The following is a 22,172-nucleotide window of genomic DNA, read 5'->3' as shown; positions in this document are numbered from 1 at the left end:
TCACTGATACCATCGATGATTTATTTCCGAAATTACATGCCTCATGGACCAAAAAAATACATTCAGAATTAATTCTTAAACACAATAACGATCCTGACAAAGGTGGACGACATATATCGCCGGGTATCGTTAATATAACGGAAGTTATCGCGATTTATCTTCACGCGGATGTTGTCGAGGGTAGCTATAATGTTGATTCGTCAGTGTCGAATCAAGCGAATCAGGGATTTGTATTGTATTCATTTTCACCTAGCGCATCTCCCGGTTATTTGATAATCAAGGAGCCAATGAATCCGTTTTACCTGCGATGTCATAATCGATTATTGACAAGAATAAATTTCAAACTAACGGATCAGAAAGGAAATTTACTTGATATACGAGGAGAAACTGTGAGTATCAATCTTTTGGTGAAATCGTGAGAATCTCTGATTTTTAAATCGCAAGTGAGATTTTCCAAATCTGTATCCCAGAAATATTTCTGGGCGAAAAAAATAAATAAAATCCAGGGAAATTTTCAAAATTAATCTTTTTTTTTTGTTTTGCGGAGATATTCAATTATTCTTCGTCACTCTCCGAATCAAATATTATTGGTACATAGGAGAATTTGATCCACGAATCAGCATCATAAGAAAATGTTGCGTTGTATTTTCCTTCTGCCACTCGTTTTACTGAATGCGAGTCAATAACGAAATATTTTGCTGCTGCAGACATCGATGTAAACGCGATTTCCTCACCTGTTGCTTGATTCACTGATTTAACAGTCCTCGAATAATTAGGAAATCCACGGTTATTACCAAATCTTGAATTTTCACTCTGGGTTACCGCGCGCAGATTGGAAAGTTTATTGTTAAGTTTATTACCGTCAATGTGGTCGATAACAAGTCCTCTCTCTATTGGTCCTTTGTAGCATTCGAATATAAATCTATGATTCGAATAACATTCTGTTCTTTCATTTCTTTTATGGACTGTAAATTTGAGATATCCCGAATTACAAATACTACCAACACGTTTCTTTGTTTTGATGTTTCTGACATTACCATCCTCAGATGCTTCGTAACCTTCGATGATGGGATGCGATTTATATTCACTCATGGGAATCGCTGATTTCATTTCCATATATGATATTCTCTTTGTTTAAATCGAAATTTGCTTTGAAACGATTAATATAATCTTCTTCGCATTTTATTACCGAGGAGGATCTTTTTTCATAATATCTCCGTAACTCACGATATTTTTTCCCTCCACAGGAGAAACATAATCTTGTCTTTCCTCGAATGCCAACTTGACAAACTAAACATCGCTGTGGTCCTTTGTTACCTCGTCGAATTTCGTATATGTGAGCACCACAGTATTCGCCTCTGCAGGATTTATCGCATGATTTTATTGATCCAACTGTTATCCACGCGCATTGCTTCATTATAATTTAGATATTTGTCTAAAATATAATAATGGATTTATTTGATCTCGATGAGGCAGAATATATCATTCCTGAAGTTGATAGTGCGAAGAAGGAATTTTTTGATGATGGAGCGATTCATGTTTGGTCGACATGGAAAACTAACTTTGTTGATGCTACGATGAATCTGGAGCGAGCGAAAAAGATAATCGAACATATAAAAAATTCACACAAAGAAGAGAGATTTATTTTCGGAATAAAATTTATTGCACAAATGCCCGATGACATTTGGATTATTCGTGATAAACGAGATCCAGTACGTGGCGGTAAGAAAAATGTTGTTCTTGATAAAAATTCGAAACCAGGATTGTTATTAGGGATTGATGGTCCTTATTATGCTAGGGCGTATCCTTCTAGTGCTGTTGTTTATGGAATTTATCGGTTGAATAATAATCCTGATATGAAAAATCTACCTGCGATGAGGGAATCGCCGAAAATAAACTGCGTAGCTGAGCGAGTTATCGAACATATGAGGAATGCCCGTCGCGGATCTGGTCTGACTCAATTGAGATTGGATAAAATTAATTCATGGGCAAAGACAGTTACTGATGGCGCATCAATCGATGATGTTGCTGCGTTAAGTAAGAAACTTAAATTTCCTATTACGGTTAAAACACTATCGGGAGAAATATTATATTCATCGCCGTATAATTCTCGAGGAACACCAATCGAAATTGTTGATCATAATTCACATGCGTGGAGTCAGTCGGTAATGATATTTCCGCGAGATCGTGTTGTTAAGTTTTATCCCGTGGAAAAATCCACGGTGGAATCCAAAGATAGTTCCGATGCAATGTTTAGATATATCAAACTATTAGCCAAGTCCGATCCAATATCGATTTGGTTATTTTCTAGCGAAGAAAGATACGATCAATTTATCTTACCACGCGGAGATATTTACCGTGATGAAATATTACATGAATCGATGAAAAATATCGCGGAGAAGTATTCGTCTAATCCAGATCGATTACTGACAAATTGCTTTACTGTTCCGTCTGTTGCTGCTCATGCTGCCAGAGAAAGAAATTCGTGGAAACCTACAAGAAATGAATTTCTCAATGATATTCAACTTAGTTGTATCGAATACGGCCATGGAGGATTATGGAATACCAAATACTATTTCGAAGATATGATTTCCGTTGATATGAGCGCATGCTATCCTGGAAGTTTCCTTGGGTATGGTGATTGTGCAAATTACTTTGCTAAATTTGGCCATCCTACCAACGAGATGACGAGAGTGGCAATTAACGGACCGTTACCCGATTTTGTAATGACAGGATTCGCTTATGTTACTTCATTCGAACTTGCTGAAAATTTGCATAAAATTTGTTATATTTGGTTTGGTCGGCATTTATCTCAGCGAAGATGGGTCCCTACGGTATTATTGAGGTATATGTTGGATTCGTCGATGTTGATATCGCTGACGGTAAGTGAAGCGATTATATCGTATAGAAAGCAGACCGAGGTGTGGTTGCCGACAGATTGTGAGAACGCGAAAGATATTGGAAGAAAAATAATTGGTAAATTTACTCAAGGAGGATCAGTTGATCATAAACATCGCCACGCTAGGTTATTTATCAATGATGCCGAGATGGATTTTATTATTGCTGATACAGTGTCTCGTGGAATATTTTGCAACAGAGAAAATATTATTATTGATGGAGAAAAATTGGGTACAGTGATCACTTATCTCGATGGAGAATCAGCGCAGTATACTCATTTAAGATCATCAATGCTCGCTTATGTGAGTATTAATTTGCTGTCGATGATAAATAAATTTTCTGATATCGCGGTAAGGGTTGCAACGGATTCATTTTATATCGATAAGAAATTTCAATGTAGATTGGAAAATTTAATCACCGATGGTTCCTGGGGAACTTGGAGAATAAAAAACGAGGATATTCTAGATTATTGTGAGGACGCGGATGTAGAAGATTGCGATAAATTTCACAAAAACCAATGTGATGAAGTATCAACGGCTGCATCTGCGTTTGATCCGATTTCACGAAACAAATTTGTTTATCTTAATGGTCCTGGTGGTAGTGGTAAAACAACACGAGCAATAAACTTATTTTCAAATTCTGATATGATCGTGTTAACTCCAACTCACAGATTAGCGCGAGAAATAAAACAACGTGGCGTTAGTTCTTGTACGTATCATAGTTATTTCAAGTACAGCGGTGGATTGTGGGATTCAGCTCGAATGGGAAACAAATATATCAACAAGATTATAATATTTGATGAAATTTGCACGGTAAATTTAGTTGTGTTAAAATTATTCCTGAGTTGGCTAGAAGAAAAAAATACTGCAGTAATAATGTGCGGCGATCATGGACAACCTGATCCTATTGATGGTGAATCTCCTCACAGATGGCTTAGAAATTTTGTAGATTATTATGAGGAGATTGATGCTGATTATAGATCTAATGATATTTTACTGACCGAGTTTAAAAAAATGATTCGATTGCAACCTAATAAATTTCAATGTGATGTGATGAGAAAAATAATCGACGAAACTTCGATGGATAATTTTCTAACTTTGTGGCGTCCAGATCATCTGATCGTTGCTAGCAGAAAAATTGTTCGCGATGTTATTCAGGAAATACTATTCAAACTTCATTGTGATAAATTTCCAACATTGCAGGTGCCGTTGTGTTATAGGCCCGCTGATACTAGAAAACAAAATATTAATGTTACTTTGCCGTGCGGAGAAGAAAAAATATTAGTTTTGAACGATATTATTTTCGTTGATATTAATCTTGTCAATGATGCAATAAACGCAGAAAGATCGCCATGGAAACTCGGATACGCAGCAACAATACACTCGTCACAGGGATTAACAGTAGATGGCCAAGTTTGGATTGTCGATGATAGAATTTCCTGGTCAAATTTAGTTTATCTGGCAGTTTCTCGAGTAAGAAAATTATCTCAGTTAGGTAGGATTAAATTTCACATTAACGAAGATGGCGGTAATTGAGTATCTCTTGGAATTACTTGTAGTTCTTCTTTGGTAAATCCGCGTTGTGGCGCTAGTGAATCTAGAAAATAAATCGCTGGCCTTCCTGATGATCTTGTTACAGCTGATATTTTATGTGTCGTAACACTCCAATTTGGATCGGTTGCTCTTTTTCTGCCACCCTCGGCTTCTCCCTCCTTATATAAATATCTGACCGTGACGCTACCTAACACAGGTGGAATAGTAGAATCTCGCTTTAGTGGTATTTTTGTCTTTGTAATTGCAGTTGCGGGTTTCATTGATATTGTTCGTGTTACTTCGTTATTTAGTGCGTTAATCACGTGAGGTAATCTTGTTACCCAATCGTGAGATCGTTTATCTTGGATAAATTCTCTCGCGTACTGATATCCGAATAATCGTTCTGCAAGAGTTTTATTGAATCTCTCAACGATAGCTTGATTGTGATGAACACCTACAATACCGCGACGGATTTTAACATTATTCTTTTTCATCAGTGAAGTAACCGCGCCAAGAAATTCTCGACCTGGATCAACCTGGAGAAGCTTCGGCCATGTTAATGGAGATCGTGAATAAATTTCGCTAAACGCCTTAGCAATATCTGTTGCTGTTTTATTCGATAATGGTTCCGCTTCCTTGTACCTACTTGCAATATCAACAACCGTCAGAACATATTTGTATATAACTCCGTCAACGGTATCGTAAGGAAGAAACATAAGATCAGCCTGATGGACTTCATTAGGAACACTGACAGAGAAACTCGCATATGATATTTTCTTAGGCGGAGGAAGATAAATTTGCCAGACTGCTTGCCTCGATAGCCACGATTCAGCGACAGATTGCTTTACTTTTGCTGCCTTAGCAAGTTTGGCTATTGCTGATTTTCCTCGCCAAAATCCTCGCGGAGAATAATATATTTGCTCCATTATAAATTAACCAGCACCTAAAACTAATTTACCTTTCATCGCTCCTTTTATCAACCAGGTTGCCAATTTCTCTTTGAAATTTTTATCAGGAATAGCATCTATTGCGTGAATTAATTTAATATCAGCGAGATGTCTTTGTTGTAAATCTCCGCTGCGATATGCAAGATCGTGATAGTAGCATGCGTTATCGATAGCGTTTACTGGATCCTCGCCAGGATTTGGTTGATTATTATCGTTAAGTCTTATATCTAGCCTTGTACCAGGTCCGCAGTAATTATATCCTGGTAAATGTTTCTCTCCGGGATATTTCGCCCAGGGAGTTCCAGGTAGATTTGTTAAGGAGGTTGCGATGTCTCCTCCGGTTCTACTTTTTTTTTTACAAATCTAAACTTAATTGTCTTACAAACCGCACATTCTCCCTTGATTGCATTCCTGTTGTTGCGCGTGACAACTTCGATTGGATTTATCGTAGCAGTTCGAGTGCGACACTTAACACAATATGAATCCATAATATTCTAATAACATGAATGTAATTGATTTTTCAGCCACGAAAAAACGCGAGCAAGTGAAACACATCGATGCATTACCAAATTCGATTAGAATGATAATTATTGGACCATCTGGTTCTGGAAAAACGCAATTGTTGCTAAATTTGATAATGAGATGGCTAAAATGGGATAAATTATATTTAGTTGCGCCGTCCGTTGATGATCAGCGATGTTATAAAGTACTAAAGGAATTTAGCGATAATACTGAAGATGGCACAATAGAATTTATAACGGACATCAATGAAGCTCCATCAGTGGAAAGTTTAGACGGCGATACTAATAATCTTGTTGTTTTCGATGATGTGATGCTGGATAAGCAAACTAACCCAGCTAGGATATTCTCGCGTGGCCGACACAAGAACACCGATGTGATTTACGTGACACAGCGATATACGCAAATTCCAAAGGTGATTAGAGATAATTGTAATATTTTATCAGTTTTCAATGGCGTTGATACTCACACACTAAGAAATATCCATCAAACTTGGTGCAACGGCGATATGGACATAAATAAGTTTAAAAATTTCTTCAGTCACGCTCAGGCAACACCGCACGGATTTGTCACGATTAATCTTCATGATCCACGTAGTAGGTATCGAGTCGGTCTTGATCAGATTTACTCATAAAATTGCAGTCCGAATTTGCAATCACAAACAAATTTTACAATATCCCCCCCCAAAAAAGCTGCCATTTTTTTTTGTCCGAAAATGCAATTTGGGGGGGAATTTTGCGGATTATTTTTCGTAGGAGGGTTTATTTTTGAATTCTGAGGGTTCTACGGATAAATGTTTGGTAGGAGGGTTAAAATTATCTGAGCCACCTGGTCTGTACGACTTCCCTGCTGCTCATACAGGATGTGTACTGTACAATCAGTACATTCAACACAAACACGACCTGTGCAGTCAGTTCATTCAACACATACAGGACCTGTACAGTCAGTACATTCAACACATACAGGACCTGTACTGTACAGTCAGTACATTCAACACATACAGGACCTGTACAGTCAGTGCATTCAACACATACAGGACCTGTACTGTACAGTCAGTACATTCAACACATACAGGACCTGTACAGTCAGTTCATTCAATACATACAGGACCTGTACTGTACAGTCAGTACATTCAACACATACAGGACCTGTACAGTCAGTACATTCAACACATACAGGACCTGTACAGTCAGTTCAATACTGAAATTTAGATCTTTAGATTCATGCCCTGATGTACCTAGACATTGCCAAGTTATTTACTTTACTGTGAATTTCAAGTCCTAACTTAATGTTAAAAGACATAGCAAAACATAATATAAAGAAGAGAATAAACACCATTTGATCAGTCTCATATGAAGACCAGATTCAATATCTTATTATTATTATTATTACACTGTATTATTATTATCATTATTATTATTATTATTATACTGATTGGAAAAATGTTTACACTTCATGCTATTATTGGTTTGTTTGTTATTCTTGTACTTTTTGTGTGTAAAAGTTTTCCCACCATGGTGAAAGAATGTTTCGAGGGCCATCTTTTCAATTTTACTGGATTACTACATATTATAGAATTATGTTCTTGCAACCAGTCTATTGTAGGTGCGGTTGTCATGTACATTGCAAGCAATGTTACCAGTGGAAAGGCTCTTTAATTCAATAATGATTCAACCAGTATGCTTAATTGCTTAACCCAAAGTGTAAATAACTAGGACACACATAGTGTAAATAACCATGACAGTTAAGGAGTGCATTCAATTAAATATTGCAGTAGTAAATCTTATAATGTTAATTTTATTCTACATGAATGACTAGTTCATGATCATGTTATATACACAATAGAATGGAAAACGAACATAATAGAGAACTGAATAAAGAGATCACATGTTAACTTTTCCCATCTTCTCTTGCATAAACATAATCAAAAGATGAAATAAAACTTACTTCTGTCTACATCATTGAAACATATCTGTATGTGTGTGTGTCTTATTTAGATTTTTAACACAGCTTTAACAATTTTTCAGTCATATAGCTACAATGTCTGCAGTGGCAGTTTATAGTGATGTCTATCACTGGGGCATCATGCTGCAGACATGTAGCATCATATCCCACCCATTCACATTATCCTGATACCAGGCTGACCAATCCTTGCACTAACCTGTTAATACTGAGCACCTAGCAAGGCAGCTGCTAGTACCATTTTTATAAATCTTTGGTATGACCCTGCCAGCATTAGAACTCATGAACTCCCACATCCGAGGTAAATGCTCTAACCATTTAGGCCACCAGATCGGTGAAACGTGTCTATAATGGACAGGTACAAGTTGACCACAAAATTGTTTCTACATGGACAGATGTCCTTTATTTGAAGGTTAAATACAGTATACCATTATAAGATCCTTCATTTTAACATGGATCTCATTTCATTCAGTGGTCATAAAATTGTATGGCTCATGTACATCATTATAAGGCCATCTCATTATATTCTGTGGCGTACTGAGTGGCTGTGTGGTCTAAAGCACTCACCATCATGGATCATCGCCATCTCACCTCTGTCTGCATGGGTTCAAGTCTCGGGTTTGGTTCGGCCAGTGTGGGTATGTGAGAAAGCTTGCCAATAGCTTCTCTTGGGTTGGTGGTTCTTTCGGGTGATTTCATGGGTTCTTCCTCCACCATTTATACTGGCCATCATGTATAGCCTATCTTGTGCTGAAAAATGGCATTAAACCCTACAACAACAACAAATCATTATATTCTGTGGTTTCCATTGGCAGCATTATCATGAGGAAGTACTATATTTAAGAGAAATGAAGACAGGAATCCATTCATGTTCTTCATAAATGAGCAGTTGTCCTTTATATAATGTGTTCACAGAGACAAGTTTTATTTTATTTTTAACTAATAATCGAAGACCCCATCAAGATGAAGACTATTTTAAAACTGTTTTGATTATTTCTTAAACTACAGAAGTTGTCTTTTGTCAGGGATTGGATGTACAACCAGAGTATGCACAGTGTGATCAATCAGATATCTTACAATGAATTGAAGAAAACTGGTAAAATACTACTCCTCTTCCTAGATGTTCCATACATTTCATATATCCCTGATTGGTCAGGAATCTCCAGGATTAGTGAATGATGCCCCTGTCTCTCAATCAAGAGAGTAAATCTCATGGATTACAATACACCTGAACCAGATAGGAAGAAATTCACAAGCATCATGACTGGGTTCAAACCCAAGCATTCAATTTGTAAAGTGAGCATTCAACCTTAAGAATCCAGGTTTAAGAGCCAAAATGTTGTCTTTTCTTGATAATGAGATTGGAGAAAATTTATTGCATTAGAAAAAAAAAGATATATAAACTATCATATAGTTGTCACAAGCATAGAATTTTCATAAATCTATTCCAAGTGTGGATATTGAATTTGTAAAAATGTGTTTAATGATAAAGTATATGATAAATGGGTAGAAAATATCCATGGCCTGGGAACAAAGGACAACTAAACATTGATGTAGCGCAACCTTCTTTAACAATGTTTAAGCCTGGTCAAGCCACCAGAAAAAATTATTGAAAATATAATTTTTAAAATTATTATGGAATTTTTTATATTTTCCAACAACAAACTTGTTATCCTTATACACATATTGTCCTTGTGGTTACCTATAACATGGTGCCAAAATTATCACTATATAATTGTATTATTGTTTGGATGTTGCTATTGGCAAGATACGACACTAATTCACATGGGTTTGTTACTCATAATCTGATTAAAAGTAAAAACAGTGCATAGTATCAACTCTTAAGGGTGAACCCCTAACGAAGCAAAACTGTTTGTCTTTTGTCAAAAACACCAACATGTGGTAAAGTTTTCTTTCATCTTTGGCTTTTCACATTGAATACCTATGATCTAGTACTAAACTTTCATACAGGTCCCTTGAAGAAATGGATACTTGATGTGGAGCATGTAACAGTTGCTTTTGTTGGCTAACTGTAGCTGAAGGATTATGTTAAGTTTAAATAAATAAACCAATAACAAATTTTGTTTTAAGCTAAATTGGCTTGTGGGATAATGGCTAAACAAAATGTTTGGAAAGCTTACAGTTCCCTGACTATTTAGAAAAGGGATTAATAGTGTCAGATTAATGATAACTGTAATGAAGTAAACTCAGATAAACATATCATATGGATAATTTTCAGGCTGGTGATAGCTAATTACTGGAAAGTACACAAACAAAAGGATATCATGAACAAAAAGAAATTGTTTGATTAAATTTTATTTACTGTTCTCAATTAATATATATACATAAAAAGTTGCTGAATAATTTTGATTGCAAGAATCTTAGGGGCTATTGCAATAATTTACCATGCAACCAGAAATCATGCATTTTCAAGAATTTTCTACCCATGTGATGTGAAATTATATATATATATATATATATATATATATATATATATATATATATATATATATATATATATATATATATATATATATATATATAATCTATTATGATGTGCAATTTCTAATTAATAATTCATGAAAATACTATGAATAAACTGAAAACACTGATTCTGTGAAATTTTTCAGGAAGTGAAGAAAACAAAGGACTGTGAATTTGTCTTTTGTCTGATTGCATTTGTTACATCATTGTCAGTTAAGAGCTTACAAAAGTAGAGCAGAATGTTTTTAGATTTCTATTGTCCACTAAAATTGAAGCACCCTGGTAGGTAATTTGATAGACAAAGTTCAAGCACTAAATATGTATAACACTAAGTGATACATAGTCTGTTATGTTCATACCTTTCAATCTTTGTAGCAACCACTGCTCCATAAACCAATATTATTATTATGTTGGGCTTTTTTAAAATTGATTTTACAAATAACTTTAGTATTAAAACTGCAAATTCTAAGTAATATGAATATATTATTGTCAATATTTTTAATAATTATTTGCACACCTACAAAAATAATAAAATGTATCAACATATTGTAGAAATTAGATGATTTTGCAGATTTATCCTGTATTGAGTTTTATTTCAATGTAATATAGCAAGGCATTATTTGATTTTATTATTATTTGTGGCAACATTAAATGCAGAAAAATAATGTATTATGGACATTCCCTCAACAACTAAAGATTGTTCTAGAGACACAACTTAATAATGAGTGCATCTGAGAGGTGTTATAACTTGTTCCTTGCTCGATGTGAAGTGTTCTAACTTGTTCCTTGTTTAATGTGAAGTGTTTAAAAGTGTTCCATGCTTGATGAGATGTGTTCTAAATTTTTCCTTGCTTGACTGCCCACTGTCAGTAGTTTTCAGAGTGAACTAATTACTTTTTAAAGGACAGTTGCTGACCTAATGCCTATTTGGACCTGAAAACCAAATGCAGACTGTGTCTCTATGACTATTTTGATAGACTGTGTCTCTATAACTATTTTGATGAGGATATATATACATGAATGTGCTCTAGATTACATGTCTCAAAATGGTAATGATATATTTGTATGGGTTATGGATCTTGAATATTCATATTTATATTAAATTAATGTCCAATTAAATTTTCCAGTTTGACACAATTGCAAAATTCATTGAGAAATGTGATGTAATTAGCAGCATATGTGGACAATACACACATGTTCACTTTATCTTTTTTACATTATTTATGTTTCCAATTAAGATTCAGAATGAAATGAAACCCGATTGTAATACATTTTCCACAACCACCATAACAGTGTAACCCTTGTTTGTCCATTCATCCATCCATCAATCCATCCATCCATGACACTTAGATTACATTTTGTCTTGACATCAGTTTCAGGCTCTGTGGTGGATCAAATTTATCTTTTTAATAGGTCCATTTCTTATTGCAAAAGAAAACATACAATAGACATTTTAAAGATATTATTGATCCAAAATAATTTTTCTTTATGAACTTTTATACTAAATCTGAATCAGCAAAGAGTGAATATAATATATTTTATATTTGTATAAGTTTTACTTGGTTTTGAGATAAGACATTCATTGCCAAGTTCAATAGAAATTCCATCTCCATTCAACATGGATTGAATATTCATACTGAAATAGTGCTCTATATAGATAACACTATTGAAATTGCTTTATATGATAAACTCTCCTTTATATGCTACCCAAATAGGTATTATGTTTTTGTTATGAAGCACTTTATACAATGTATTAACAGTATATAATAATATATAGTTGATGAAATATCCCAACTCCACTGTTTAGAATAATCAAGTTTGATGTTTCTATTGGAAACTCTGTTCCTGACAGCTCTATTCAATTTTGTTTAGTCATGTGTTGTTTAATATTTCCTTTGTGAGTGATCTTAGAACATGCTTTTACATCAATTCTAAAACTATAAATCAAAATAACTTGTCTAAAGCACAATGAATTTCCTATATATTTACAGCTGGTTATGATTGACACAAGCTATTTTGGGAAACTTAAATAATCATTTTGTACTTTCTAGATCAAATCTCTTAAAACAGGTACATATAGACTAAGGTTATAAATCAAAATAATACATTATAAAATTTATAAACTGTCTTGGAAGCTAAACAGAAATGTTATATCTGTAATTTAAAAGCTCTTACATGTTTCACTTGTAAAACTCACATATAATAATTCATTCAACATAAAAATGCTATTACTAATTAAGCCTTTTTGGGGGCCATTGCTATTACTAATCAAGCCTTTTTGGGGGCCATTGCTATTACTAATCAAGCCTTTTTGAGGGCCATTGTATCCTAGTTGGTAGAGCATAAGATTCCTAATCCAAATGTTGCAGGTTCAATACCTGTCTTGGACAGCCCAGGTAGGCTGCTTCTGTGTGTCCTTGCAAAAGGCACTTAGCTCCCATATGCTCTGCATGATATAGACAGTAATGTGTCAAAAGTGTTGCTAAAACCAACAAAACAAAAACATTTCTCAAGCCTGATATTTTATTCAATATAGCAATTAAACACTAATTAGTCAATTTTTTATGTTTTTTATTTAAAGACAAATCAAAATTGAGATATTGAGAAGTCATTAATTCACTAAATAAAAGGAACAGTTTACCTTGTTACTGGAGTTATTTCAAGCTTGCTACATGGTTGATTTATGGGACACTTTATCAGGCATGCTTTTCAGAAAGTTGCATGTTGTTGACCAATTAGATACCTTGTATTTCCTGTTTGGATTTATCACTATGGAGCCTACCCTGGGTTCATGGATTGTTCTGTAACTTGTCAATTAAATAAACAATGATTAAACTGATAGAAGGTTCATGGACAATTTTATTTTATTTTTTAATTCATGTGGATGCACAAAGATTAAAAAATAAGGAAGACTGGTAGAGTTTAAAAGGAGTCTTGTAACACCATATATACTCCCTTATAGTTTGAGTCAAACTGCATCAGGGAATTTTGATTCAAATTTTTGGTCAGATAGCTTGCATAAGTTTATGATGTCTTAATCACCTTTAAAGAAAATGGATCCGTTACTATTCTTTTGAAGAAAAATTATTAGTTTTAAATCATACTGGCACAATTTAGAGCTACACCATTATCGCATGATTCCTCATTTCATTTATAAAATGGTGAGTAAAAAAGAAAAATAAGATAACTATGTTGACTACAGAGATAATTACTATACATATTTGCTTAAATGAGTCTGACAGCAAATTGGGACCCTTGGTGGTTGAGTGGTCTATGGCACTCACTTTTACAGGTCACTCACACATCTCACCCCTGTCCACATGAGTTTGAGTCTTGGCTCAACCAATGTAAGCATGTGAGAAAGCTTGCCAGCAGCTTCTGGTGTGTTGGTGTTTCTACCTGGGGTCTACTGGGTTCTTCCTCCACCAAATGTACTGGCCATCATCTATAGCCCTATTCTGTGGCATGAAAACCCCACAAAACCAAAGCCAAACTAACTGCAAATTGCCATGACCCAGATCTGCCATTGCATTTTGCTTTGGTAGATCCAGATCTATGCTGTTTGTTAGGAGTAATCAGTAGAACAGACAATATAGATCCTGATCTACCATCACATATTGTTATTTGCATCAGGATCCAAGTTAGAAGCAGGTACATACAGTTCTGTTAGTTGCTAAGAAAAAGAATGAAAAATAAATAGGGTGATTTAACTGATGAAAATATTGGTTACACTGACATAATTTGTATGCAAGCACAATTACTCCTATAGGTATAAATAACAAATATCGTACAGTGCTTTCACTTGATAATGTGATAAATGGAAGACATTAAAGTGACCTACATTATGAGTGAGGTAATCTTATGTTGAGATGTTTCTACAAGTCTGTGTTGAAGTACGATATTCAAATCTCCATAAATGGATACCAGCATTTGATAATGTAATTCTATATTATAAGTGGTTCTCATCAACCAATATAAAATGTGAGCGCAATAAATTAATTAGCAATGATTAAACAAGAACTAACCAGTTTAATGGAATCAATGATCATATCCACAATACAAGATTAGCAGCTTAATGGAATAATGAAAATACCCACAGTACAAGATTAGCAGTTTCATGGAATAATGAACATACCCACAATAAAAGATAAGCAGTTTAATGGAATCAATGACCATATCCACAATAAAAGATTAGCAGTTTAATGGAATAATGAACATACCCACAATAAAAGATAAGCAGTTTAATGGAATCAATGACCATATCCACAATAAAAGATTAGCAGTTTAATGGAATAATGAACATACCCACAATAAAAGATAAGCAGTTTAATGGAATCAATGACCATATCCACAATAAAAGATTAGCAGTTTAATGGAATAATGAACATACCCACAATAAAAGATAAGCAGTTTAATGGAATCAATGACCATATCCACAATAAAAGATTAGCAGTTTAATGGAATAATGAACATACCCACAATAAAAGATTAGCAGTTTAATGGAATCAATGACCATATCCACAATAAAAGATTAGCAGTTTAATGGAATAATGAACATACCCACAATAAAAGATAAGCAGTTTAATGGAATCAATGACCATATCCACAATAAAAGATTAGCAGTTTAATGGAATAATGAACATACCCACAATAAAAGATAAGCAGTTTAATGGAATCAATGACCATATCCACAATAAAAGATTAGCAGTTTAATGGAATCAATGACCATATCCACAATAAAAGATTAGCAGTTTAATGGAATAATGAACATACCCACAATAAAAGATAAGCAGTTTAATGGAATCAATGACCATATCCACAATAAAAGATTAGCAGTTTAATGGAATCAATGACCATATCCACAATAAAAGATTAGCAGTTTAATGGAATAATGAACATACCCACAATAAAAGATAAGCAGTTTAATGGAATCATTGACCATATCCATAATAAAAGATAAGCAGTTTAATGGAATAATGAACATACCCACAATAAAAGATAAGCAGTTTAATGGAATCAATGACCATATCCACAATAAAAGATAAGCAGTTTAATGGAATAATGAACATACCCACAATACAAGGTAAACTGTTTCATGGAATCACTGACTGTAAGATTACAAGATTAGTTGTTTAATGGAATCAATGACTATACCCACAGTACAAGATTAGCACTTTAATGAATGGGCAATAATGTACATTCAGAAAGTTAATGGAGGGACAATTCTGTACATTCAGAAAATAATTTGGATGGACAATACTGTATATTCAGAAATTCAATGGATGGACAATACTGTACATCCAGAAAGTTCATGGATGGACAATACTGTACATTCAGAAAGTTCATGGATGGACAATACTGTACATTCAGAAAATTAAAAAATGTACAATGCTGTACATTCAGAAAGTTCATGGATAGCCAATACTGTACATTCAACAATATATTATTTAAGTGGAATCATGGAAACTTTTTAAAATTTTGTAACTGTTGAATAACAACCCTCGAGAACAAATTTTCTACACTGTGATAACATGTATTTAATTTCCACATGATTATCAATCATTTAAAATATTTAAAAGTAAATATACTGATTATTTACACTTTTAACACATCAGCTCTAATTCATTACAATATAGCTAAATAATCCAAACTCTGATTATATTCACACAATTTCTACAATCCAGTAAATTGAAATTTACTGTGATTTTAGCATCTTTATATAGTGATTGATGACTATATCAAACCCTGTCATTCCTACGTTTTGATGAACTGCACTTTTTGGATCTCATGCAATGTTATATATAGGTATAAAATACATTATTACAATCAACATTTCAAAAGTAAGGGATGATTGATAACAACTCATTTAAATCATTTTTTTTAAAGTGAGGGACTATTAGATAAAATAAATGTCACTTTCAACAGTCATCTAGGCTTTAATTATCCAGTAAAGTGGTCCCTCACTTTAAAGTCACTCACTATACTGCCACTGTTTTTATAAGGAAGTTACCAATCTCATTAATTGGTAAGATTTTATTTTATTATTGGAACTTAAGTAAACTTGTTTAATTTTGGTTTTTAATTAATGAGAATCATTAATAACATGATTGTACATCATTAAATGCTTACAATTTATTGTGTTTGTATGTACTTTTATCATGGGTCACTTTTATGGTTTCTATGACCATCAATTCAAAGATAGATTAATGCATTAGACATGCTGCTGACAGTGTGACTGTTTATAAGTTGATTGGTGTGGTTCCTCTCAGACTTCATCCTATAAAGGACCCCTTGTGCCAAAAGTTTAAAGGGTTTTTAAATGTAGATGTTTACCCCATAATGTGTATTGTGTTTGTATACAAAAGTAAACAGAATTTCGAAAAAAAGTTTATGAATTTTGTTTATAAGAAATAACTAAATCAAAGTTTATATAAAATTTGTACTCAGTGTACAGACTATGACAAAACACATACATAGTGCACAGTTGCCAATCATACATTTGTGAAAATATTAGGACACTGCCATACTAAATGTTCTTGGTTCCTGGAAATGGTGCTTGATATTTCACAATGTACACAATGCTTTACACATGATTTTGTGTTTTAATATCTTTATCATTTGAATGGTATTTGTGAGTTTTTATACTTTCATGACAAGAATTTTAATGTTTAACATTATTAAATATATATTTAGCTTCGTTTATATTTGCTTACTTGCAGAGCTTTTATATTCGCTGTACAAAAGATGGAGAACCGACGTTCACATGCCAGTGTAGTGGCAACTGTGATATTGCTAAACAAGGACGCATCCGCTGCCAGTACTGCCGATATCAACGGTGCCTTATGGCAGGGATGTGCCGCAAAGGTGAGTATGCAAAGGAGATTATACATAAGGACTACACTGAAGTTTGTAATTCATTATTTCAATCACTGTTTGTTTCTTTGACACTTTAGTTACGTATCTCAGATTAATATCCTCAAATAGTCAAATCGACTAAATTTCCTGTACAGTGAATCTACCACTTGAATTAGATTATTAATGCTGACCAGGATTTGAATACAGAAAATAAAATGTATCCTTTCATCCTCTTAACTGATGGACAAAACAGAATAAGTGGATTTTCTAAAGCATCACCATGAAGGTGATACAGTGTTTTCCTGGTCAATCTGACTTGTCCAGTTAAGTAGTACATTGTAGGTCAATGTAGATGGGGAATACAGTGTTACCCTGGTCCATCTAATTTGTCCAGTTATGCATTACCTTAAAGGTCAATGTAGTAGGGGCATACAGTGCTACCCTGGTCCATCTGACTTGTCCAGTTAACTAGTAAATTTTAGGTCAATATGATAAAGTCATACAGTGTTACCCTGGTCCATCCAATTGTCCAGCTAAGCATTATGTTTAAGGTCAGTGTGTATGTGTGTGTGTGATTTGCCACGATGTCTGCAGTGTAGCAGTTTAAAGTGATTTCTTAACACTGGGGCATCATGCCGCAGACATGTCCTACCCAGTCACATTATCCTGAAAACAGCCCGACTAGTCCTAACACTAACTTCTTAATGCTGAGTGTCTAGCGAGGCAGCTGTTAGTACTGTACCAATATTATATGTCTTTTGGTATGACTTGGCCATGGTTTGAACTTATGATCTCCTGCATCCAAAGCAGACACTCTAACCACTTGTTTAAGGACAATGTAGATGGGGAATACAATGTTACCCTGGTACATCCTTCTTGTCCAGTTATGTATTACAGTTTAGGTTAATGTGGTAAGGTCATACAGTGTTACCCTGGTCCATTTGACTTGTCCAGTTAAGTACATATATCTTGTTTTAGATCAATGTGGTAGGGACATGCAATGTTACCCTGGTCCATTGTACTTGTAAAGTATTACATTTTAGGTCAATGTGGTAAGGTATTTGTGCTCTATGAACACATTTTTGTTCTAAACAAGCAGCAAAGTTACACATTTCAGTCTCTGGACTCTGGGACAAGTAACAATTTATAAAAACAAAAGAAGCTGACTTTAGAAGGTCTTGTGTTACATATTTTCTTTGATTTTTCACTATACACAATTTTCATTTTAAGAAACATATTTTTCTTAGAGTTGGATTATGTACCTTTTCCAAGAATATTAAATCTAAAATAACTAAAAGGACACATATTTATATACTGTTAATGTTAAGCTCCCCCCCCCATTGCAAAATACTTGCAAATATATAATGAGGATATCTTTATCTGAAAATAAACCCACCCCCAACATTTTGATAAACCCACCCCAACATTTTGATAAACCCACCCCCAACATTTTGATAAATGTATTAGGTTGACCCTTTGTTTTATCATGGAAGAAATAATGTTGTATGAATTATCATAGAGTTTCTGGAATTGTCAGGAAATGGCCATTATTATTATTGAGATGATCAATTATTATCATAATGGAAAGGTAAATAATGTTTATTCATAACACAAAACCAGAAATCCTGATGAGATGCAACATTGATTCTGTACCATAACACTTTTCAAGCCCTTATAATGTAAAATTGTCAAGACTTTATTTATTATTTCCATTACTTAAGATTCAAATTTACAAATTTGACAGAAAATACATCCTCCCAATTATCGAAAATACAAATTATATCAGAACAGTACTTAAACTCTACACCCAGTCTTCAAACATGCAAGTCATATCACCATGATTTAAGAGATAAAAAGCCTGCAAATAAGTACAGGTTCTACTCCAACTGCAACAAAAAAGCATTCATCGATATGACTATTCAAAATTTAAGGTTGGATCATATTCAGTCATTGCTTGGTACAAGAAGGACCTGTCTTAAACCTGTCCCACACACCTCTTGAAAAGTACACCTTAATAGTGGAAAATTATGTTTTTTTTTTAATGACATATCGAAAACCTTGAAGCTTTTTTTTACCTTATCAAAAATACCTTTTTGATCAGCAGTGAAAAGTCATTTACCTGATAATTTGTTGGCAAGATTATTTCTAAACTCATGCTTTGGAGCAAACAGCAAGTAATAACTGCTTTGCGGTTCATACAGAACTAAAGATCAGTTAGCTGATTCTTCTCCACAAGCTGATCTTTCACAATCTACCATACATACCCTGTTATGAATCCTCACAATCTACCATACATACCCTGTTATGAATCCTCACAATCTACCATACATACCCTGTTATGAATCCTCACAATCTACCATACGTACCCTGTTATGAATCCGAAACAAATGTAAATTGCTTTGTCAATGAAGCCAACCAGTAGTTTGCAGCATTGCAAATTAGTTTCCTAATTTGCCAGAATAATGCTTATGTGGGCACAGATTATTAAAGACATTAAACACAGGTTGTTTTAAAATCTTTCAGTCTCAGAAAGTGTAGTCTCAGTTGGATTTTTATAAGTATGAATATGGTATATGACTATTCTTTCAGACCCATAATTCCTCTTTATGTCCAGGAGTGTTCAAGACCCTGTGATCTCTGTGAAGTAACAAAGGTTTTCTTTTGCTGTTTACCTGAGTAAATGTGGAAATGAATGACATTTGGCAACTGTCCAAACAGAATTAAAAGCATGGGATCTTAGCAATATCACCAACCTTCTGCACAACAAAAACAGTAGCTTTTCTGACAATCTGACCTGATCAATTTATGTACATAGCCAAATAGTTGGCTATGGTCAAACCTATCATGTTTACATGATCTTATCTGTTGTATGATATTGACAGCAAGTTCTTATCACATCATTTTAACTCACTAAAACATACCATCAAACAATGGTATATGACTTTTGAAAGAGGTAAATACATTCAAATATAAATTGCTCAGTTTTGTCCATATTACTTACAATATATTCATCAAAGTCCTTGAATTTGAATGAAAAATACTGATATTGTTCTCAATTTGTATTTGCCTTGTATATAGTTCTGTATGTTTCTAAGGTGCTTTATGCTTGATATAATGTTATGTTTGTATATTTATGTAAGCTGCAATCTAGTATCTTTTACACATTATATGTTGAAAAATGTCAGATGAACGTCCTGTCATCAAATCATTGTGTTCAACAGAATACATATTTTTTTCTCATTCACATAAATATTGATCAGGATCTATTCTAATCTCTAAGCCCCGTCAGGGTTTTTGAAAACAATGTGTTAATGACATAACTTGCACAATAGGGAGTTAATAAATTCTCACACAAATTTGGTTATCCAATTTTCTGTGCAGTTTTTTGGGAGTAATCAGTAGAACAAACTACATAGACACTGATCTGCAGGTGCTTTATGCTATGGCAAGTCAGGATCTTTGTTGTTTGCAGTTTGATTAGACTTATAAGTATGTCCAGTATACCATGGATGACCATTCTTTGTGAGACTTATTATTGTATGATTAACCTCATCTGGACATTAACATCTCCAAAATCTGAATAATGTAGTTTGAAGAGCAGTATTAGAAGTAAATTAAGCCAGTAATATTTGAAAATTTTCTTTTAAAAAATATTCTTTTGCAAGCACAATATTTAGTACATTGTTCATTTTTTTTATTGCTTTTATGTTTGTTAATGCTATTTTTAACACTGTTGGGATTTTTCAATATTGCATTAAAATATAACATTAGATGTAATAATGCTAAAATTCTCCATTTTCATTCAATTTACTGTTCCTATTTGGTAAGATAGGGCTTATGAGGGGTGGGTGGCTTGATTTTTATATAGTTAATTTTAGCTACCCATTTAATGTAAATAATTAGTACATGTGTTTTTAATTAATTAATTGATTTATTCTTATTAGTATTGGCTTGAAGCATACACATATAGTATTGTGTAAAACGTGTTTAGAAGCAATATAATTCTTTGTGTCTCTGATATAAAATAATTCCTGACTATAATACTGTTTAAGGATCCATCAAAGTAATATTTATAGGTGAGGTGGTCTTATGCTGGTGTGTATAATATGTATTATTACTATTGTGCAATGTAATGGAATTCAGGACCTTACCTACCTTATGGAAGGGGCCATGTTATTGTATTATTACTATTGTGCAATGTAATGGAATTCAGGACTTTACCTACCTAATGGAAGGGGCCATGTTATTGTATTATTACTATTGTGCAATGTAATGGAATTCAGGACCTTACCTACCTTATGGAAGGGGCCATGTTATTGTATTATTACTATTGTGCAATGTAATGGAATTCAGGACCTTACCTACCTTATGGAAGGGGCCATGTTGATGAATTAAAATGAGGACCACTGTGGTTATTGATAGTCTTATCCAGGAATTTTGTGTGTGCAGACGACCATTTCCCAATGTTTAGATGATATGAAAATATGAGATCAAATTATATCATACCAGTTTTTGTTAAAAATACCAACATTATTTCACTTTTCAATATCAGCTTTTAGTATATTTTTTATGCTTAAACATTGAATTAGTTTACTTGTTATTAACAGGAAACCTGTTTAAAACATTTTCTACTTGAACATTTATTTGAATTGTTTTATCATAAATAGCTGCTATGTAGGATGTTGTCAAAAATAGTGTGATTGGAGTAAAGGGACTCATCCAACTGAACTGTGTACAATGTTTTTGTAAAAGTTAGCCTGATTGGAGCAAAGGGACTCATCCAACTGAACTGTGTACAATGTTTTTGTAAAAGTTAGCCTGATTGGAGCAAAGGTCTTCATCCTGCAGAGTCACTTATTATCATCCCACTTTATAGTGCTGTAATGTATTTGAGTGATTTGTTTTACTTTTGAAAGCTCATTTTCTTGCTGCCTAAATTTTCTGCACAGGTGGAACTCCAATAAAATTAAGTCAA

The 22,172-nt window shown here is 33.7% G+C and overlaps 1 protein-coding gene across 1 annotated transcript in view; it reads left to right on the top strand.

Moving 5' to 3' along the window:
• LOC149804283 (uncharacterized) overlaps positions 1-22,172 on the top strand; it is an 82,489-nt gene that overhangs the window by 32,898 nt on the left and 27,419 nt on the right. The window contains exon 3 of the mRNA XM_089938398.1: positions 17,062-17,206. Within this exon, the coding sequence (XP_089794524.1) occupies positions 17,062-17,206 (145 nt within the window). The remainder of the gene's footprint in view (positions 1-17,061; positions 17,207-22,172) is intronic.

Source organism: Sinohyriopsis cumingii, chromosome 2, assembly GCF_028554795.1.
Source record: "Sinohyriopsis cumingii isolate HCF-2022 chromosome 2, ASM2855479v2, whole genome shotgun sequence".
NCBI classification, from domain to species: Eukaryota; Metazoa; Mollusca; class Bivalvia; order Unionida; family Unionidae; genus Sinohyriopsis; species Sinohyriopsis cumingii.
Note: the sequence above shows the minus strand (reverse complement) of the source record. Positions and strands in the feature narration are given on the sequence as shown.